This window comes from Notothenia coriiceps, unplaced genomic scaffold, assembly GCF_000735185.1.
Source record: "Notothenia coriiceps isolate Sejong01 unplaced genomic scaffold, NC01 NC01_scaffold00011219, whole genome shotgun sequence".
In the NCBI taxonomy this organism is placed as follows: Eukaryota; Metazoa; Chordata; class Actinopteri; order Perciformes; family Nototheniidae; genus Notothenia; species Notothenia coriiceps.
Genome location: NW_011343920.1, coordinates 90,622 through 114,431, shown reverse-complemented (window position 1 = coordinate 114,431; position 23,810 = coordinate 90,622). Strand labels below are relative to the sequence as shown.

Sequence of the window (23,810 nt, the reverse complement as noted above, 5' to 3'; positions counted from 1 at the left end):
TTTTGGATGTGTCACTGGCACCGTCATTGAAGTGCAGTTAGATCTAAGCGCCTGTTAAAGTATATGCAATATATACCAATACAAATTATCTGTACATGAAAAATGATCTTAACTTCAAGACTTTACCCACAATGCTTTGTGCCNCTATCAATGATTAACGAACTCGACACGTAGGCCTAATAGCCTAGGCCTATACATAACAGATATAGGCTACATAAACACACGCAGCATCTTAATTGTTACCGTAACAATTAAGATGCTGCGTGTGTTTATGTAGCCTATATCTGTTATGTATAGGCCTAGGCTATTAGGCCTACGTGTCGAGTTCGTTAATCATTGATAGTGTGAGTTTCCCCCCCGACCCTCCCAGCAAAAATCCCGCACCCCCCCCCAGAAAATAGTTCCGACGTCCCTGTATTGCATATACTTTAACAGGCGCTTAGATCTAACTGCACTTCAATGACGGTGCCAGTGACACATCCAAAACAATCCAGGACTGTGACCAAATGTAGTCTCTCATTAACTTGTCCCTACTCAGAGTTCCATTTGGACGATATAGAGCGAAGCAGGAAGTAGTCCTAAACCCATCAAATGACTTGTTTCCCTTTGTGGACATCTGTTTTCTGCTGTGCTGCTTTGCTGAAATGATTTTCCCAACACAACCTGTGGATTTGTCTCCATCCTGCTGCACTCTATTAAAAAAAGAAAATTGAAACTTCTCTAGTCAAACGATACCTGTTTTTAAAACCTTTTGAGGGTGTAGCTCACAGCCACACTATTACAAGCTTTGTTTGAATTTGAGCACTGTTTAAATACTTATAATAATTATATGAGAATGTGTTTGTGTAAAAATAATTTGGATGGGGAGGGGTTTCATCTGACAAAAGTTATTGCTTACAATTACAGGATGGGTATTGAATGACAATAGAAACAATTAGTTATTGGTATGATTTTAAGGGTACTGGTATGTATAGGCCTACTGGTATCGTAATTATTTAAATGGTAATTAGCCCTTAACAGAACTACAAAAACAATAACTCACTATTTCAGATATAGCCTCGGAACTACACTTTAAAATGTAACAGATAGTCAGGCGCCCAAATTATTTTCTATTCAGTTCCACAGTATTGACGTTTCCAATAAATGCGATTGAAGACAACTTTTTGGCGATAACTGCCTCAAAGCCACACGGAGACGAAACGGAGACGAAACGGATTTTGAATCGAAGTCGATTTCAAAAAAGTCTTCCGTCCACACAAAACCACTCAACGCTGGAGACGCTGTAGTACATATGCCGGGCCTGTAAGTGGCGCTGTACTTCAGCCACAAAATACACCAAAAGCAGCAAATAAGACCGATTATTATTATTATTATTATTATATTATATTATTATTGTTGCTGATGGTTGTGGTAGAGGAGCTGTAGATTTTGCACTAAAATCTGTGTCATGGTCAGTAGCGTCTGGAGCACGAACGCAACCCTGTGATCCGCCATTATTGTTGTTGTTGGCGAACCGCATCATCAATGACACGGGGGTGAGCAGGAGAGGTGGGGAGAGGCGGGGCTATGGCGTCATCGATTCAGGAAATGATCGTATAGGGCGTACACACGGAGACGCAAGCGTTTAGTCTCCAGACTTACCTACTTTGGGAGCCATTTTCAAAGTGTATCGTTTTCAGGCTCCGAAGCCGCGGCTCCGTTTCAGCTTCATGTGGACGAACCGTCTATACGATAAAGAACGATAGCGGATACAACTGATATCGTCTCCGTGTTGACGGGGCCTAAAAGTACTCAGTTAAAAAATCCAACAGTTCGGTTTTCTTCTTGGAAACATTTCACCTTTCATACAGGATATGACCCCCTGACAGCCGTCATTTTGACTTCCTCCAGACCGTTCACACGTGGATGTCACCTGGGGGGGGGGCGATTGCGGTCACATTGCAGACATGTGAGAATACAAGAGTTTAGAGGATGAAATGTGTGAATTGGTGACAAAGCATCTGACAGGGGGGGTGTGAGGCGGCTTTGTAAGTAGCTGGTAAGTGCTGCTCTCTGGCCCCAATCTGGTGACGCTCACACGGAGAAATGGAGTGAATCCTTGTGCTTCAAACATGGTTCACACAGACTTGTTATCATCTTAAAAGGCAGTGAGAAAACCAGACCACAGCAAACAAAGCAGAGGTGAATTTGCACAGATCACGCTGCAATAACACTGTGCACATTCATTTTTGCAGTTAGTTATTTTAGGTTTCAGAGTGTTGATTGAAGAGGTGCACGGCAGCTCTGAAGTGTTGAATTGACACTAAAAGGTGTGAACGTATTTAAAACACAGCGCCGTGTCTCAGAGTTAAATTAACAACAAGAGGTTTAGTGGTGAAAGTTATAAAGATACTCGAAGTACAGTCTGTTTTCACATTATGCAAATTATACACATTCAAAATAAGCACACACAAGTCTCACTAAGGCGCTGTGGAAAGAAATAAAGAGAACTGGCAGCAGAAGACATAATTAAGCTCTCGAGATACAAAGACTTTATATCCAATCTGAAATATCCAACATTGGAGAAAAAAACATGTCGCTGGCAGTTAAGTATACTTAAAGCTGCAGTGAGAATAGTGGATGTTATCATAGATTCTCTATGAATTTAAACCTTAAAGTGTGTTGACAGGTCTATACTGCATTGCAGAGGAGAACACATTTGTATAAAGCTTTTGTGGATTCAGAAGTAATGTGAAATGATGAATTCCCGTGGGTAATGTAGGCGCCAGGAAGAAGACAAGGACAAATAATGTGTGGAAATGCCGCATAAATGTGGTTTCGGAATAATTGTTAAAACAAGTTCTCAACTGGGAAATATATTAGGCCTATATATATTCACATTAAATCAGAGCATCAACAAGGAAAGAGAAAGGAAATGGCAATTATTCATGTGTCGCGCAAAAATATTTCGCTCACATATAATTTGGATTATGGTAGGTTGATTGTTAGTTTCTGTCCATGTAGAATGCCCTGGATTAGTTTATTTAAATGTATATTTTAGCATAAACCCATGTGATAAATCATGTAAAGCAATATTTGTCTAGTTTTAGGGAGTGCACTAGGAAATACAATGCACCTTCTTTGTAGTATTCATGTTGTTTCCACATTATAACCAAAGCCTGGACTTCCAAACTGGAGAGATGGGATTATCTGAGGAGCATGTGAATTCATAATGAGGAAGAAATTAGCTGACCTGACCTCTGTAGTCCGCTCGTCGTCCTGGCCTTATGCTACATTAGCTGCTACCAGTGGCGCCCCAAGACACTCTAGACATGACATGTTGTCGTTGCTGTGGACCTTTATAATCAACCTTCTTTTGGGGCCCCCTTCTGGTAAGGGGCCCCAAGCCCCTGCCTTGCCTGTCGGCAAACGGTGTTGGGGAATAATTTGCCCTGCATGTCCTCCTTCGCCCTCTGACGCAGCTGACCAACCTTGAGCAGCCGTTATCTCCCATAAGGAGGGCTTGCCCTAGCATATTGTTGATGTTACCAGTTTATGACCGGGCAGCTCTCTGTCAGAGATAGTTATTGTTGTGGGACACCTGGAACACATCCTTCTTGGGGTAGATGACCCCGAGCCATAAGAGACAACAAATGTGATTCAGTGTCCTCAGCTGTTTAGTCTATCTATTGAAGAATGTTGAATATTACACTCTGAACTATAGTTAAAACCTGGAGCTACAGGAGGGGTCTTCAGAATTGATGGTGGCATCTCAACCGTGTGGTCAGACCGTGACATGTCTTATGAATTCTCCAGCCGAAGCTCCAAATAAACCGTCAGTGTTTGCCATCAAAGCTCCAGCTCTCCTCGTGTCTCTCTGAGTCCTGATTTTTATTGCTTCAGAAGTTTCCCCAACAGGTGCTACTAGCATAGCAAGCCTGAAAGCTATTGTTAGCACTCAAATTGTACTGTGGGTTAAAGTAAGTGGTGATATAAAAATATGATATATGGTTCTGCTAAGTTAAAAGCTAAGTTGATGGAGTTAAATAAAATAATACAAAAACAGAGAAACCCTGGGATAGACAGGCACATTACAGACAGGACTAAAAGATGGCAGGTGAAGAGCAGCAGGTGATTAGGTTGATTACACACAGGTGGGTCAGAGCGGGGCAAAAAATCACAAAAGGCGGGGAAACACAAAGACAGGAAGTAAAACCAGACATTAAGACAAGGATCTTACAAAATAAAAAAGGAAACACAAAGATCATAACAGGAGTTCTCCTTTTATTAGAGACTATTTACCTTCTGTCGAACACTGGCCACTATGGAAAGTTGAAACTAGGCGCTATGGGATAGATGCTAAATGCTCAACTGTTTAGCAAGTATTTACTGTAAAGGAAGAGGACTAAATAACCAATAAACAACAGTGTTTGCCTATATGTTAGTTAACATTAGCGATCACAATTGCTCTCCAAGCTAGCTGTCAGATATCAATCCAGCTAACACTAGCTTAGTTTCTCACAATAATATTTGTTAGAGCCAGTATTTTGATTTATAAGAAAGGCCACCTAATTGTGACGTCTGTAGTCAACACACTATATAAAGGATTACAATTCCCACAGAGCCTGCGCTAAAGCCACAGTGATGGGCAACCTGTTTGACAGACGCCGTTGAGGAACAGTTTTTAACCGTACACGTAGCCTACTACATTACATTACATGTCAATGTCAATGTCATTTGTTAGACGCTTTTATCCAAAGCGACTTACATACATTCAGTACTGTGGACAATCCCTACAGGAGCAATTTGGGGTGAAGTGTCTTGCCCAGGGACACTACACGTACACATACAAATCGTAGTACCCTTTAAGTAATGAAGTTATATAAGCATTATTAAGAAAGAAAGAATACCTAAGTTGTTTATTATTTTATTTGAGTTTTGCTTATTTCTTTTGAACATTGTAAAGGACTATTTTCTTTGTTGCATGTGCAAAGGTTTGTTATTTTATTGTGATCAAACACATCGCAACATCATCTAAACCAGTGGTTCTCAACTGGTGGGTTGCGACCCAAAAGTGGGTCGCAGATGTGTGAGCGAAGAAAAAAAAATAGAACAAAAAAACATTTCCTTATATATTTTTTTTGGGGGGGGGGGGGGAAGTCAAACTTTTATTTTGAAGGCCCGATTTTCTAACGCCGTGCATGCAGGAGTAGGCGTTGGACTGGAAGTACCGGAGACCATGAACGGTTTTGAAAACAATAAAATATCTTTGCTGATGTTTTTCCGAGTCTTCTGGCCTTTGATCAGAATCAAGATTGTTGCCGGAAGTCCCCACGGAGAATAACTTTGCGGTAGAACTATTCTTTATACATCCATGGGTACAACTTCAGATAAAAATGAACACATAATTAAATATGACCCCCAGTTTCATGATTGACAGGTCACAGAACAATGGGGGCTATCTACCCTTACCCACAATTTAAAGTAATTCACACAGACTATCTCCTCTTTGCTCTTCTCTCTGAGTGGAGCAGCAAGCTGTCAGAACAAAGTGAAAAACAAACAATGGCATAAAATACTATTAATATGTCGGGTAGCAATAGATTTATTTATTTTCTTCTCAGAGTGTACCAGAATGGGTAGTTTATATGTTAGTATTTCAAAAGATCTCCTGGGGGGACAATCCCCCCAGACCCCCCTTCTGGGGTTGGGTTTTCAGCATGTTGGCCTTGTTATGTTATACAGTTCAGCTTTGATTCCATCATCTCATTATAAATTATTTAAAAGCATACTTTAGTTCTGTGAAGGGATATAAGGGATATATGCACTGTACTTCCGTTGAATTAATAATGTAGCATGTATGCTGAAAAGAGTATATTTTACTGCACGATTTTTTGTTGAATATATTTGAGTGGTTCAACATTTTGGGTCGCGATTTATTGACTAAGGAAAAGTGTTTCCCGAGGCCTGACCAGTTGAGAACCACTGATCTAAACCATCGGAGGCCAAGCAACTCTTCAAACTGTAAGTAATTTAAAGGAAAGAAAACAAGTTAGAATTGTCTGTTTAAGGCGTCTAGTGGCTTGATGGAAAGACAAGGCCACGACAATAATAGCTTGCACATTTTACACAGGGAAACATTGGTAATTGGGTTTGTACTCAAGCAGAGGTGGGTTGTGACTCTTGTATAAACATAATTTCTCAATGTCAACTAAAATGTTACCCACCTCCTTTATCGCAGAGCGATATCTCAGAATGTGGGCAATTAGGGTAACATTTTAAAAACCATTGACATTCATTTTGTTTGACTGCATTGAACTTATTTGAACATTTTGCCATTCAGAACTTGAGTCCTCAGAAATCCTGTAAATGTGTGCGTTTATCACCCAGCTGATCTGATCCAGAGGACACCAAAGGGACCAGAGAGGAAACAGCTCCTGCGTCACTGAGCCTGGTTCTCTCTGCTGCTGTTTTATACAAACCCCAGAACGTCACCTGAGACTGTACATGTACAGTATTTAAACAGGAAATCCTCTGTATTGTATAACACGAGAGGCTCCACATTTTTTTTTATTGCTTAGATTGTCTTTTAAAGCCTCAAAGCACTTATGAGAACATTATTGTAATCATTGTATAATAGAGTTGTCTAGCATGTTGTATATTCTTGTGGCAAAGCTTTAGGGAGAAATTAACAAACAGAGAGCTCGCTTGAGTCAATTTAGAATAATACATTTTCATTCTCCTTCTCATTACTTCTGACATGGAATAATTGTCTCAGCCTGCCTTTTTTAATGAGACAAGGTACAATAGAGTATTCATTTTATTAAAGTTCCACTCAAATGTACAAAAATATATCTGGAATTCTTCTCTTGGTTGTTTGTATGCATTGTGATGTACAATTTGTCATTAAAAGAGTGCTCCAATTTATGTTTTTGTTTCATCTTCAAATATCTTGTAACATAAAAGCAAACAGTATCCTACATGTGTAAGGCAACTTTGCAGTTTTTACAACATAATAATCTCCTAATTTCTCTATTCAACACTTCTGTTATTGTCTGCTGAACATTGCCCTCCTGCAGCTTTATAGTTAAGAAAGCAGACTCAGCTGTTTATACTTTGGACAAATATTTAAACAATCTAAAGAGCGTGAGGGTGGACCAGTTCCTCAAATGCAGAGCGTCCACTTCCTGAGGTCAGGTTCTTCTGGCAGAATTGTTAGTTAGCAGGGACGAGCAGGATGAAACCATCTCGACTCTTCTTGAAATCTGCGTTGTTCTGTCCCGGTTTGCTTTCCACGCTGACGCTCTTTGGTTTTCCCCGCATGTGAAGCTGCACAGCCAAGGGACAAACCTTCACTGGAAATGGGACATTTCTTAAACTGAAAGAGAAAAACAAAGACAAACTTGTATTATTATACTTGATGAGCCTATTTCCTTATCCTCTAAACTGTGTTTTCTCCATAAATGCTTTTCAATTCCGCTCACCTTAATCCCATTTAATCCCAAACTAACCACAGGACCCCTTTCATGTGCGTATTTGAGATATTGCTCAGAAATCTTATGTATGTCAATGAGCTTAATGCACTGATGGATAATATGGATTCCAGTACTTTAACATACTGACCTGGTTTACACTTTTGCTGTGAATTTTTTTTGATATATAAGTACATTTAACATTTAGACCACCTAGAAATAAGGACAGAAAAACGATGTTTCCTACTATTAAATGAAGACATGTTACAGACAAGCACCAAAATCAGTTATTTAAATCATCGTTAGTGCATTTTTCAGGAAATTCATAAATCTTTAGTACATTTTTCAAAACATTCCCCATCTTCAAAAATTAACTGATCAAACAGTGTTTTATACTTTTATATGAAGACATGTTTAGACAGCAGTTCTCCTTGTGGATGGCTCCAAAAGTGAGTGAAACCCCATAGACCACTATGTAGAAACGTCTAATGGGTGACAACCAACATATTCTAAGATGCAGAAAGAAAACACATTCTCTGTAGGTTAATGTGAGTGCATTGGAATTCTCTTAGCACAAGTCTTTATGAATTCTTATATTTCCTTAACCTAATGACATTTTCCATTGAGGTTAAGGAAAAGTGGTTAGTAAAAGACTTGTGACTGGATTTCTTAAGCTGATGTTTAATTCTCAATATGCTAAGGAAAGGAGCTTCAATGCTTTCTATCCTATCTCTTTTAGCCTTTTTCAATGCATTTAAAAAAAAGTTTATAAAAAAGAACTAGTGCAGTGGGATTTTCCCAGTCGTCTTTTCATAGTCATGAAGTCCGAATGAGTTCTTCTTCTCCTTTGCCATTGACCTAATTACTTTTCCCATTGTTGTCGAGTAAAAGTGATTAGGAAAAGTCCTTATGGCGTCGTTTCGCGTCATCTACTGTATCATCGTCATATTGAGTATCCGTGGTATCCAGGTTCAAAAGATCTGTTTAAATGACAGGTGTGTTTGCATGCCTTGAACCATCGTAAACTCTGAAACGGTTCCTCATGACGACCTGCTGTATTACAATTTGTCAAAATAAAGACATTTGAGGATATTTGTCTATTAAAACATCTCTAAAGCCCATTACATACTCAATAAAGCATTGAGTCACTTTTGCATGTGATGGTTTCCACAGAGCACAGTCACATACAGAGTGCAGGTGCTTTGGTGTCAACCCCCCCCCCACCCCTCTGCTGACAGCTGGGATAAGGAAGTGTGACTCTGCTTGCTCGACAGGCCGGGTGCTGCACAGTCAGCTGAAGATGATCTGCTGTGAAGTCGCTGCTTCCTCTGGTCCCTCGGGGATCCTCCGCCGCAGCGACCCCTCAAACACAATCTGGACACATACACACTCTGCAGTGTGTTTCAAAGAGCCTTACCCCGGATCCACCTATGTCACAGGAGAATAAATGGCTGATATACCCAATTCTCCCGTAAACAAATACCGATTGTTTTTCTGTTGGTGGACGCACTTGGTTTAAAAGCAGATGCAGAACCAAGCAGCTATTATTGGAGACCTTTGAATGTTGATAAGCAGAGCTGGCTCATGTACTGTATGTAGGCCACCTTGGCAACTGTCGGCCTTCTTTGGCAAGAACGAACTCATAGCGTTTGGAGGGTCCAATTCTCCCCAGACTGACTGCACCTCTTCAAAACGCTGGCTGAAAATCAAATGGAGTCCCCCTTTTGATAAGTTAATTTATGCAGATTGCATAATGTATTAGCTGTTATGTAAAAGGGTTGGCAATGTGGTTTAATACAGTAGATACACACCAGGTAAGATCATCAGATTGAAACAAATATGAGAATGGAGAGCTTAACAACATGTATACTGAACACTGCTCGGTAAAAAACTGCATATTAATACTGCTTCAGCTTGTGAAACGCAGGAGTATAATCTGTACTGTATTGTATATATCATCTTATGATAAGGTTTATTTGTTACATCATTTTTGTATCAATCCATATTAAAAGTCTGTGAGTGTCTTGAAGCCTGTTTAATATTGTTAAAAGGAAAAGTACTCAGACAATGTACTGCATCTTCTTTGTGTTAATAAAAGAGCTTTTTCATTTTTTATGGAGATAAACGAACCTTACCTTTGTGCTATGCTAGGCTTCACATGGCACAGAGCTAATCCACTTGATTGATAGTTAGGTCCTGGCTTTGTTCTGGGTTTCCTTCTCACAAAGTTAGCATAGAACAGGAGATTTCCTATCATTTCTGGAAATACTCTGTTTGCTTTAGGCATGACGCAGATTGCACCGCAGTCACGTAGCTAGGTGGTAACTTGGACGATCCTTGAATTTTTCTGTTGATTATCGCTGTGTCTGCCCTCAATGACAGAACACCGAACAATGGTGTCTCTTGAGAAGTTCCTTCTTCATCAACCTCCAATGTTTGTTTTCTCCATGTTTCATGCCAGCTGCCAACATTATCAACTGGTCAACTTGCTCGCCAGGGATTCTTCAACAATGAGCGTTTCTAGTCACTCATGGTCTAATAAGGACATTACACAGATCGAGAGCTGGCAGGGTCAATTCCCTCTGATGTCAAGAGGATTCAAAAGGATTCAAACATTTGCATTCTTACTAACAGCCTCCGTCACTAGAGGCTCAACAGGGTTGTTATTTGTGAAAACTCCCTTGAATGCATATGAAATAAGGATGGAGGTGCACCTTGTAGGCACTTGCGCAAATGACAGTGACTCAAGCCTGGTGCGTCTGTTTGACAAATGCGGTCAGACATGTGTTTGGGGCAGAATGCATCACATTTGCTGCTAAAGCATGACTACATCTGTCTCTACTCACTTCCTACTGTGCATTTGGTATTTGCATACTTAAGACACATGACTAGCATGAAAGCAGATTATTGACATAATCAGAGAGAATGTAGTTCTTAAATAACATTTAAAAACAACTATACATGAATGATTTGTTTTAAAACTGCCTATAAACAACAAGACTCAACTTGCTCTGGTCAAGAGAGGTCTAAGAGATAAGAGATTAAAACAGTTTGTGTAAGAAGATGATGCGCTTGAAGCTTCAAATTCTCTTCAAGCTTACACATTACATGCTTTCTTAGTGCCCGAAGAATGTAAACACCTTTCCAAATGTGTCACTGTCCATCATCAGTCACACCAACAGGTGTGGCCTTGCTCTTTTTTTCCCACTTGGCCCAAGTGGGCCTCAAACGCCGCCTTGCTGAACCCCTAAAGGTCGACTCAGAAACCCACTGACCCATGCTGGGTTTTGATTATGTGTGTGATACTGATCACATCATACCAGCTACCACGAGTGGAATCTGACACCAGAAGAGTGTGTTGGAGTCTGAGGACTGTGGGTGATCAGCTATGAAGACCTGTCGTGCAGGATAGTGAAGCTTTTTGCTGAAGTCTGGAGGCTGAGACTGTCCAGGGCTATGATTAAATACTGCAATTCTTCATGTGACGGCATCAAACACAACTTGGTGTTTACCAAGAGCTCTTACTCTTTACTTAAATGTAATGTAATCATGTGAATAGACTCATGTGAGCTATGTTACAAACCATTTCTTCCCGCCTTTAACAGGAACATGCCTGCCGACTATTATGTTTTTATTTCTCTAGTCTTATTGTGGTTATTTAACATCTTGCCAAAAGGACAACAGTTGAAAATTAGCCTGCTGGCTAATACTGGCACGTTTACAGCAATGTTGATCAAGATGCACTGTCCTAAATAAACAAACAAACAAAACAAAACAAAACAAACAAACTAGAGAACATCTTATTTACTGTGGTGATCTGCACTTGCCATGTTTCAACATTATCGTAGAAAATGGAAGTTGGGGTTAATCAATGCAGATATTATGCTCAACGTACGACAAATGAAATGTTTTAGCTGCAAAGCTTTCAAGAGTGTCTTAATCCAAAACAATAACAGCATTTGTCATTTTTTAAAGTCTTTCTGACTATGTGAAAATCTCAGAGATGAAGGTGAAACATGACAATGTTTAAATGCTGCCAGACCTCTAGTGAGGAGTTTGGGATGGATGTCACCGTACACTGTGGTGTGGATCCCGTCTATAACCAACAATCAACATCTTTTAACCATGGCAGCAACTGCTTCCTGAACAATGTGATTTTCTTTAGGACTTGAGGGTTTTCCCATGGGGGAGACCAGTAACTACAAAGAAAGAGATAAGAGATATGTTTCATTTTTACTCCGACACTTTCTTTCCTCTACAGCTGATCAATTTTTTCTTGGTCTTAATCACAATAAATCAAACTGACGAACTAAATGATCTGGACATGTGGCGACTGACAATGATTGCTCGGCTTGTTAGTATTTCAAGTTTATTTTACTTTCAGTTTACATGCATGGTTGCTGTGAACAGTGATGAAGCATTTTCTTCATTCTAAAAAGGCATTTTGGAGGTCAAGACTCAGGCTCTTTTAGTTTCTCAACATGGCCCAGGGAAAGGTTTTGAAATCTGAAGAAGTGCTGTTCTGTGTTGGGAAAACAGACATTGATTCTCCAATAAAGAAGAAATGAGAAATCTGAAACTAAATGTTCCCCCTAAAGTTATCACTTATTTACACATTATTTTGAGATTGTAATACTTCAACTTGTGGATTTATTTATTTCCTCCACAACTGCTGACTTTTCTGTTTTCAGGTATTCAAAACCGCTTTGCTTTAAAGCTCATTATATTTCAAGTTTATTTTTAGCATTTTCTCGGGCTACCACAGTCACCATTGTTTGAGATGTAAGGAATATTTCTTAGATATCATCCATTAGCTATCGAGATGTGCAAATAGTTCACTTTTCAAAGAGTTTTCTTCTCTTTGCAGAGGCAAGCAAAAAAAAGGTTGTTGGTGCAAAGCACGTGTTGATGTGAGATCAAGGGCATTTATGTGTTCCTACTGTCAAACTAAGTCCATCCATCCATCTTCTCCCGCTTATCCGTGGTCGGGTCGCGGGGGTAGCAGTTCCAGCAGAGAGCCCCAAACTTTCTTTTCCCTGGCCTCATCAACCAGCTCTGACTGGGGGATCCCAAGGCAATCCCAGGCCAGAGAAGAGATATAATGGTCCAAAAAGTTAAACCACGCATCATCACAAAGAGAGATAAAAAACACTTTGTGGAGCAGGGTTTTTTTACATGATCTGTTTGATTTTGATTGGGGAAAAATCGATCTGTGTGCTGATGTAGAAACTGCATGGTCTTATCTTTATCTTGGTTTTATGAAAATTATAGATAAACATGCACCTCTGCGTAAATTTAGAGTGAAGGGACGAAACAATCCCTGGTTTTCTGCTGAACTGTCCAGTCTCCTTCATGAGAGAATCAAGGCCTGGGCAAAGGCTAGGAAATCAGGCTCAGAGGTAGAATGGCTACGCTTTAGGCAGCTAAGGAATAGCTTCACTTCACATGTCAAAAGTGTTAAGTCAAAGTACTATTTGTCAGTTACCACAGAAAACCTGAATAATTCTAGGAAATTTTGGAAAGCCATAAAATCGATTACCACTAGTGATATCCCAAATGAGCTACCTCCGTGCCTCACCACAGAAGCTGGCATTATATCAGACAGGGCTACTATGCTAAATTGCTTTAATAAGCATTTTGTCTCTTGTGGCTCTCTGTTTGATTCTGTCACTGACTGTGCTTCTGGTTCTGTGAACGCTCCAGTCCTTGACTCTGAACAATGTGGTCTGGAAAACCCTTTCAGTTTTACTCCTTTAACTGTTGGTATTGTCCATGAAGCTTTATCCAAGTTAGATCCTAGGAAACCGGCTGGCCCGGACAACGTAGAACCTTTTTTTTTAAAGATAGCTGCAGATTTTATTGCTCCACCTCTTACTTCTCTTTTTAACCTCTCCCTCAGCACAAATACAATTCCTAAAGTATGGAAGTCTGCTTGTGTCCTGCCTCTACTGAAAGGAGGGGAGGCAACTATTTTAAATAACTATAGGCCAATCTCTAAATTGTCAGTTCTGGCTAAGGTGCTCGAACGACTTGTGAGTGAACAAGTAAAGGAGTTTTTATGTATAAATGATATCCTGTCTAAACATCAGTCAGGCTTCAGGAAGAAACATAGCACCATCACTGCAACAATGAAAGTGGTAAATGATATTACTAGTATGCTAGATAATAAACAGAGTTGTACAGCTCTGTTTATTGACCTTTCCAAAGCGTTTGACACCGTTGATCATCGCGTTTTAAAACAGAGGCTACTCAGTATTGGCATATCCAGCCATGCAGTGGGGTGGTTTGTGAACTACCTCTCTGAAAGGTCCCAATGTGTTCACTTTGATGGGCTGTCTTCTGAGTGGTTAAACATTGCTAATGGTGTTCCTCAAGGTTCTGTTTTAGGTCCACTTTTATTCTCCNTAAACTGTGGGTTTTTCTCCGGAGGTTTTTCATTGTACGATGTGAGGGTCTAAGGACAGAGGATGCCGTTTTCTCATACTGATATTCTGCACAAACGGTGCTGTTGTATTTGCTGTAAAGTGTCTTTACTGTAGGGTATTTTTATTATATGTACAGCACTTTGACTCGACCAAAAATCGTTTAAAAATGTGCTATATAAATAAAACTTGATTTGATTTGTTGTCTAAATGGAGATCGGCTAAGCTAACGCAATATAGGCTATATGCTCCGACCGTCCACACTCACAACGGCCTATACAGGCATGAATGAACCAGCGACTGTATTCGCCATGACGCCATGTTTGTACTTGTTTAACTTTTGTCTAGTTTCTGAAATATGAGGAGCATGAGTGCAAACAGCTAACGGCTGATGTTGTTTTTTCTGGGGTGCTCACGGGTGCTCATTGAAGATGATGTCACGGCTCCGCCTACACTGCGTTACTATAGTTACTGCCCCAGCTCCTAAACTGTAATGGAAGCGCAGCATTAAAGTGAGCCGGGCCTAATAAGGCCTAACCAAACCGAGCGAGGCCTGCAGTGGAAACGCGCCATTAGAGTAAACTTTCCCGGGGAGGCTGAGTAGTGTGATGCCTCTGTAATTGGCACACACCCTCTGATCCCCCTTTTTGAAAAGGGGAACCACCACCCCGGTCTGCCACTCCTTCGGTACTGTTTCCGACTTCCACGCAACGTTGATGAGACGTGTCAACCATGACAGTCCCTCAACACCCAGAGCCTTCAGCATTTCTGGGCGGATCTCATCCACCCCCGGGGCTTTGCCACTGTGGAGTTGTCAAACTAAGTGTTACATTTAAACACTGGCCTGAAATAATTTGACACTGTTACCCCCCCTGTCCCTCCTTCCACTGCTTTGACAAGTCTGTCCGATGTCTTTGAATTGTCATATTGTCTTTTTGAACATTTTGTACATTTTACAGATGGCAAATCCATAATAGTACATTGTAATTTATCAGTTGATTTATTTTAGCATTGACAATATTAACCTGCAAAAGTAAAAAGTAACTCATCTTGATTTCAGGTATACATTACATGTAGTGCAGTGTAAAGTACAATGTTTGCTTCCAAAATGTAGTGGAGTATAAGTATGAAGTAGCATGAAATGGAAATACTCAAGTAAAGTTATGTTAAACTTGTAAAAAAGTGTTATGTTAAAACATCTTGTTGAACAGTTGGTTTTGTGCTAGACTATCTCTTGGCTGGTACTTCCTGGAGTACATGGAACGCAAACGCAATATTGGCGGGTAAAAGTATTGGCAGTTTTATACTTATATAATGATTTAATAACATACAAACCGGACCTTTATATTTCTCTTGCTAAATGTTGACATTAATAACTTACAGTAAGATAGGGACAAGTATCTGCTAAATTTTTATTTCATGAAGCTCATTGCACATCAAATCCGCTCGGCTTAACCCAGGTAGAGCAGCAATAACACAACATGACAATGTGATGATCCACTGCTTCATTTGACGAGTCCATGTTAAAGAGCAATCTATCAGGTTAGCAAAATCTTTCTCTCTTTGTTCAGGTTTCACAAGGTGCGCTGAGTGAGTGAGGTGAACTCAGAAACAATAAGCACAGCTCTGTGAAAGCTATAAAGATACAAAGACACACTTTGAAGTGCATTTGAAGAACAGTAGGATCAGTAAGTGAGCTGACCAACAGGAGGTAATTATGGCTGTACTATAATGAGGACGGGGGTTGAAAAATATGTGTATGTGCTCTAGATAATTAAAGCCCCAGTAGAGTGCAGGTTTTAGAAAGAAACATCCCATCCAAATTCAGAATGGCTTAAGAATTCAGTCATTAAATTAACTACAAAGTCTACAGAATATCAAAAGTAACACGGGTCATAGAAATGTATGTATTTAAAAAAATAATTCAATACCAGTCAAGTCTCATAAACCTCAATCTGTTGAGAGATTGATTTGAAGCTTCAAAATGCCGTTCAGTCATTTGAACTCACACTATCTGATTTATACACAAAATGGGTTCATAACAGATTGGATGATGTTTTTCTATTAAAAAAACAATTTAATATGCTAATCAACATGACAACCAGCATGTTGTGTTTAACCATGGCTGAGCTAAAAACACCCATGAGCATTGATTCTTTATGTTGATGCACATGAAACGGATTTCACAAGAAGGTCCAGGCGGACATGATATCATACTGTATAGAGAAAGGATTTAACGGTATGATGGGATGAGTGCTGTAACTCAGAGTCAGTGAATACTTTACATCATATTTTCCCCATGAGCTCATTCCCCGCACATCAAAGACTCTGGGCTGTGGCGGAGCAGATTTGTATGAAGACATTCCGACTGGTGCCGCGGTTGTTAAATCTAGGGGACTTTCTGTTCGAGCGTCTCAAAGCCTCCTGGGCGGCTGGTGACCTCAAACAGCACACGCATCAAAAGGCCTCTTAGTGGATGCAATCTGCGCACACATGCTTTAAATCCAGCGCGACAAGCGGATTCCTCAAAGACATTTTCATTCTTAACAGTTTCAAGCAGACAGCAATTCATCAGTAAATATAATATGATCTCAAAAAGGCACATGTTGCCAGGCTGATGTTTGGACAGATGTTCAGGAACCATCACTAACATGTCCAGATCTCCTGCTGCATAAACACGTCAGATAGCAATCAATCGTCTTCCTCTATAATTGATTTGAGGAGAGGAGAGGCTCTCCCACTGCGAGCTCCCTCACTGTTAAACTGACTTGTTTTTATCTCAGAAATGAATCAATGGTGTTGAGAATTAATCAGAACTGAGGAAAAAGCCAGTGCCAATAAAGAACATGACACACATTTCTGATTCAATTCGCATTTAAGACCCCTGCATTGCTTCCTAAAGCATATCTGCTCGAAATCACCGTTCATGCGTTGGCTCTGCTGTTGTTACATTATGACTCATTTCCCCCCCCATAATGCCCCCTGAGGAGGCTCAAGACGCAGGGGGCAGCTGGTAGAGATGGGCCCACTGCTTCTGATGACGGTGATGGTCATTTTAATAGATGATGAACGTTGTGACGCCAAAGCGGACCCAGTGATGGTCGGCCCCTCCAAGAAATGGAGAAGCCCCGGCCCACGCTGCCATGGCTTCAGATTCTGCTGTTGCCTCAGAGATGGTTGCCAGGCAGCTAGGTCTATATTAAAGGCAGTGTTGGGTGTAACGCGTTACAAAAGTAACGGAGTTACAGTAATATATTACTTTTTGCTGTAACAAAGTAATGTAACGCATTACTAATTAAATGTGGGTAATATATTACCCGTTACATATTACCCATTGTGCTCTGATTGGTCTGGACGTTGAGAGGCTCGCTGCTCAGTGAGCTGGCTTACTGGTGTGGTTTCCGGGTCGGCGATACAGCGAGACAGCGCGAAACTCATCCTGAGCACACAAACACTCACCGCCGAAGTAAAAACAATAAGTGTGGCTTGATATTGAGTAAGAAACAGGTTTATAACGCTGTGAGCATGGGTCTGCAGAGAGCATTTCTCCCAACTCGTCTATTACCAGCAATGTACGCTAAAGGTCCCCCCACTGCGTTTGATAGTGACAAGGGATCCTGGTGTGTGAGGAGCTCCACGGATTGGTCCATTTTGGCGTCATGCGGTTCCCGGAAGAAACAAATGGAAAAAGAGAAATGTCCAACGAGGCATTCTGGGGCAGCATAGACAGGTCTTTTCTGTGTTAGAGTTTTACTCGTTACAGGGTGTACTTTGAGGGTTTTTGACTTTGCAGACCGTTTACATGCAGAAAAACCTTCATAACACACATGGGGTAATAACCAGAAAAGCATGACATGGGACCTTTAAATTCCTTTTTTTTTAATTATTATTTATTTGTTTTATGTGATCATTAGATGAGAAGGTGTCTTTTATTCCTGTCCTTTTAATATAAGGCAGTCAGCAGCGTTTTAGCTTAGCATAAAGACTAGAAAACAGGGGGAAACTGCTAGCCTTACTTATAAAATATGTTTTATTAAGAATTAGTTAAACTAATTATTGCTCTACCAAACAAATTCCACCTTCCAGAAACTCTAAAGCAAAATTATATCCCTTAGTTTAGATGTAGCAGCTTTAGCAGTGAAGTAGCAGATTGACTGAACCCCCCTCCCTTAACAAGCCTTTAGAGCAGCGGTTTTCAAAGTGTGAGGCGCGCCTCCCCTGGGGGGCGCCAGAGAGCTTCAGGGGAGGCGCAGCGTGAGACACAAAAGAACAAGAAAAAGACGAGTAAAGTGACACTTGCCCACTTGTGGCTGTCTGTGGAGACCGAGTTCCCCCACCTCGCCAAAAAGGCGGTAAAAGTGCTCATTCCCTTCACCTCCACCTACCTGTGTGAGTGCAGGTTTTCCGCATTGACTTTGATCAAAAGCAAGTACCGGTCAAGGCTGCAGCCAGAGGATGATCTGCGTTTATTCCTCTGTGCATCAAAGACGCAGACTCATTGTTCCCACTAAAGTAGGGGTGAGTGTAATAAGGAGGCAAAGTTGACGTTCAGTGTGTTACCGGGAGCATATAAGGATTTATCCACCATGTTGAAAATGTTAAACAGCATATGTCTTGAGAACACGGCGTGCGGATATATACGGGTCGTGCTGCAGCTAGATGTGCCTGTCCTCTGTAAGAAGGTGTCGGCGACTGAGATGCAAGGAAAAACGGATGTCCACAGGCTGTTCCAACTTTAACAACTGTATTAACTTCCAGGGTAGTGAATTGAACATGCAATTGTAATTGGGTGTGTGGTATATTTCCATGCACGGACACGCATGTTTCACAACACACAAACTGAACAACACTCAATTTTCCGATCCTACCAGCGTCCTTGCAATCTTGTTATTATAACAAGTGCACGTTACTGATGCAATATGGTTGAGACCATACGGGCTTATTCTAGAGGGGTGCAAGGAATAGTCCAAGTAGTGGGGGAGTTTTATACAATATGTTTAAAACATAAAAAGGTTTTAAAAAGTTATTGTTTAATGTTTTAAGGAGGTGACGCTACTCAGCCAATCAAATTGATGTAGTCAGCACGATAGATTCAAACACACACAAACAGAGACGAGACAAGAGGAGAGAAACAGTCGGAGTAATTTCAAATGGCGGAAGGTAGACAGCGAAAACAGAGCATTTAATTACATTTTCTCTTACTGGACCTCTTTGAAATGCAATTGAATACCCCTGCATTATAGCAACAACAACAACAATAATAATAATAACAGCAATAATAATTGGGAGGGGGAGCGCGGCTGTTCTTATGTTCTCTGAGGGGAGGCTCACCTTCCCACACTTTGAAAACCCTGCAATAGAGCATATCATTCTGGGCAGAGAGCAACCCTTCCTAGAGGCCAGGTTCATTAACACATTTAAAGGTAAGCCATTCATCTCATACAGTATGTAGTATCAAAGACCGTATAGCATTGTTTCATCAATATGACCCTGACCTTTTAGCCATTGCTTTTAGGTCATCAGCCTCACGTATTTTCAAAAATGTACGTTTTCAGGATATGTAATATGTAAATATGTGCCCCTCTCATCTAATCGATAGATTTATGATCGATAGATCATTAATCATCATACTAAAGTGGCCGCTCAAACAGATGTCTTAGCTTTGCTGAAGAACGTTTACCATATCCTCATGTATGCACCAATACAACAATTAAGGAATACTCTGTTACAGTAAAAGTCCTGCATTCAAAATGTTCCCCAAGTAAAAGTATAAGTACTCAGATCTTGTACTTGAGTAAAAGTAGAAGTACTCAGATCTTGTTCTTGAGTAAAAGTAGGAGTACTCAGCTCTTGTACTTGAGTAAAAGTAGAAGTATTCAGATCTTGTACTAGAGTACAAGATCTGAACTGTAGAGGAGTAGAAGTACAAAGTAGCGAAACATTGAAATAATTAAGTAAAATACAAGTATCTCAAAATTGTACCAAATTATAGTACTTGAGTTTATGAACTTAGTTATTTTACACCAGTGGCTATAAAGATAGAAAGACTAAGCCTTGCACAGGGGCATGAAAATACATTTTTAAAATGCTCAACAGTGCTGCCAAAAATATAAACTGACTGCTACCAAATTAAAATAAATTACCCCACACTTGTACCTATTTGCTGATAAAGGAAATATAATGCCCAGACGAGGAGATAACATACACCTAAGAGAGAGAGAGATCTCTGCATTAGAGCCACCATAGTCCAGCAATAAAGTGAGGTATCGTTATCTTTTACGACATTGCCTTAACTGTACAGAGAGAAAAGATGCATTGCTACTTACATGGAAATCTAAACAACATTACCAGCAATATTAAAGGCAGATTTGATTATATGTTTCAGGAAAAAAAAATATGATACTGTTAACATTATTTCTAGAAATATTGCAAACCTGATTATAAATAACAAAATGAGTCATAATGTTTTTAAAGTAACGTAGCCTAGAACTTATCACACATAACAGAAGTGGTAGGACCTGGGGGAAAGAACTTCGTACAATAACATCGCAACACTCGCGGCGAACAAAATGGGTCAACGTATCTTCAATCGTCAACTTCGCCTTTTATCCACACTAGTGATTCGCCCAACTGATCAGCTCCGACTGGTACTACACAACCCCGCATCTCGAACCGCTGTCATTTACACCAGCAAATATCGCTTGGTAAAGGGGCGCTACCGTTATTACCATACTTCTAGGTATTGAAACAGGCTTACATGCTCACATACATACACAAGAAAGATAAGCCAAAGTCATGGTCACAGAGGAATGAATACTTGTAGGGACAAAGCAGTCCTATGATAGAGGACAGAATGAATCGTCAACAGATTTACCAAAATCGGACCAACAATATGTAGGAAATGCTTTCTGTATAATGTACATAACAAAAGTTTTGGTTCAAGAAAGATAAAAGGCCGTCCTAGTCACAGGGTTAAGACCTCCTGTAGGCACCAGCAGTCCTTGTAAGGACAGAGCGACTTCATCACACACAACTGTTGAACATCACTAGACAGTTGAGATCAAAATTGCAACTTTCATCAAGCATGTGCACACCTCCAATAACTGTTAACGGTCCCATGACATGGCCATTTTCCACTGATGCGATTTCTATCTGATCCACTGATCCATTTGTTGAGTTCTACTAAGAATAAAAGAATTCACGAGTTGTCATGTGTTCCAACCTCCACCATTGGGTTCTAAATACAGCTATATCTATATATATGTGTATTCCACTTCTCTGTCCTACACGCTTGTGTTGGAGCCTGCCCCCACTCCAGTGTGCGCTGAGTGTTATTGTTATCAAGAGTTAACCCTCCGGCGTCTTGTTAGCAACCAGAAGTTGACACCAGTAATAAAACAGATTGAGAAATGCTGCGTGGGTCTGGGTCTGGTTTCAAAACTTAACTAAAAATATCAATTCTTACCATTGCTTTCTTCTTTGTTATATAGTGAAATGCACAGTGATTCCGATGTTATAAATAATGCTCAACGAATGTTACCCAGACGTTTTTCTGATAATAGAAAGAAAATACAATCTTGGGTGTCTTTCCTTCTTTTGTTCAAACAGAGTGAACGGACATCTGCCTTTCCAGTACTAGAAGAATACTTCTGTGCACTAAAGACCTACATTTCCCCATAAACGCGTCTAGGCCCGATGACCCGCGCTAGATAGAGACTGCCCACCTGACTTACTAAAAGCAAATAACGATTGGGATCCTCCTCACTTGCCACCATCAGGAGGATTCAAAAGACACCCAAACCAGGGGAATGGGTAAGGGACATGGGTGACACAAATCACGTAGGGGGACCACACACCAAAAAAATCCACACAAAAGCCTGATATCCATTCACGATCTCTACAAGAACAAGACCACGGACTGCACTAACAATACCCTCTGATCACATTTGCGCAACTTGATGAAGATTTCATCCCGGCCAAATAGCGGCGCGCGCCATTATCTCCTCTGTTTCGATAGCACCTACACAACTACAATCCACCTCAAATCTCCAGTTATTAACACCAGCATGTAACAGTTTAACATTCACATGAGAGCCACTTAATTAAAGGTGTGATATGCTAAACCCCAACAGAATCATTCCATGCGCTCCTACAAATATTAATACATTGAAAGGAATGTAGGTGTTAGAGATACACCGATGGTGGAATAACCTGTTTTGAGAATGCACAGGCTTTTCATAGCCGTCCTCGGCTCCGCTCCTCCACAAGTACTGTCACAATGGCCTAGCTGAGGGAAGAATATTATGTCATTCCTGGATGCAACAATTCAAGACACTCAGCTTTGTATGGATGGAATGTATTTCTTACCCAACCAGACCTTACCTACTGGAATATCACATTCCAGAGCGTTTCCCCCTCTGCGAGCGGTGAGATTTGGGGGTGGCCATAGACAGAGAGTGGTCTGAGTGAATGCCTCGCAAAAAATAAACACACATTGAATTGAACATAGCTAGTGTGGAAACAATGGAGTATGGCGTCCCTGTTAGGAAAAATACAACCTATATTAGTCAGAGCAGAAAGAAAGCCAACAAGACTTAATATCCAGGAGAACCTGCACAGTGGATTATCAACAAACATAATACACTATCGTCACAGTGGGATGCGAACACTGGGATTCATAAGGGCACATACTCCAGGTCTCTCTGTCCTAATCCATAAAATAGACCAGAGTGTTGACATTGGTGGTCTCGAGGATGGGTGCACTGCATCTGGCGGCGCGCGGGCCGCTTCAGCAGGCTGAGATGTCCTTTGTGAAGGACGCATGAATTGAACAGGCACGTTACACACCGTATTCTCCATGAGAACGAAATCGAGTAGCTTCCTTCGCTCTGACGAATAACGTTCTGACATTAAAGACACACAGACAAGCCGCTCGTTGACAGAACTGTGGAGGGCAGCAAAACGCATGAAAGCTGTGTTGTAAAAATAATAAGTGAACTTGTTTTCCTTTGCATTGATTTGAGGTCTGAAGATAACACTGCATCTTTTTTTTGTTATTTACCAGTTTGTAATTTTCTGCAAATAAATGCTCTAATCTTAATAATCACTTTGTATTCTGAAATTTAGCGAGAGATCTCTGCAGTAAAATACGAAAAATCAATAAAATATGTAAATATTGACTTAAACCCATACCCGCGGTATCACACTGAGTACAACCCAGACCCACACCACGCATGACTCTTAGCAGTGCTCAGCCATTTCTTCTTGTTAGCAGCCGTATGTATATGGTGTCATAGATATCACTTTTTTATTTTACCTTATTTTCTTCAAAGCATTTCCATTCCTTAAATGTATAAACTAACAAATATAATTTTGGTAATAAGATGTTCTTAGTTTTAAGTGACACGAAATGTTCTTAGGTAGATGATAATATAGGTCCATTAAAAATGAGTAAAATGCGTTCAATCCAAGCTGCTTGAGTCTGTTGTCCTTTTTATTGAAGAATCCAATTGACCTACAGTTTTGAATCTGTGTCCTATATTCCACTCTTTGGAGCAAAACGTATAAATTATCGTCAGTATACCTTTTACTCTCTTAGAGGTGACACGGGTTAGTGCGCGCGCCATGAAAGTGTCTCCGCTGCCCACTAGGTGCGGTTCTGAACACAATCACCAATCCCTCCGTAGCTTACAGGCAGATGTCCTTATTAACCACTGTGCTTCCAACTCACCACTCCCTCTGGAATAATGCACTCCTGGTCCAAAAACATCTTTAAAAAAGAATTTGAATTCTGCCCAATTAACAAGTCCCTTCGTCATTTTGTAAACTCCACACTGGTACAGAAATCCTGTCAACCACCAAATATGCACCTTTGCAGGCCAAACAATAGCAATGCATCTCTAGGCGAGCACATCCTTTGTCATGTGGTGAGAGATGT

The 23,810-nt window shown here is 40.5% G+C and overlaps 1 protein-coding gene across 1 annotated transcript in view; it reads right to left on the bottom strand.

Annotated features, from left to right (window-relative positions):
* Window positions 1–6,704: 6,704 nt before the first annotated feature.
* LOC104946615 (unconventional myosin-Id-like) overlaps window positions 6,705–23,810 on the bottom strand; it is a 37,817-nt gene continuing 20,711 nt past the window's right edge. The window contains exon 5 of the mRNA XM_010772485.1: window positions 6,705–7,357. Within this exon, the coding sequence (XP_010770787.1) occupies window positions 7,195–7,357 (163 nt within the window). The 3' untranslated portion in view covers window positions 6,705–7,194. The remainder of the gene's footprint in view (window positions 7,358–23,810) is intronic.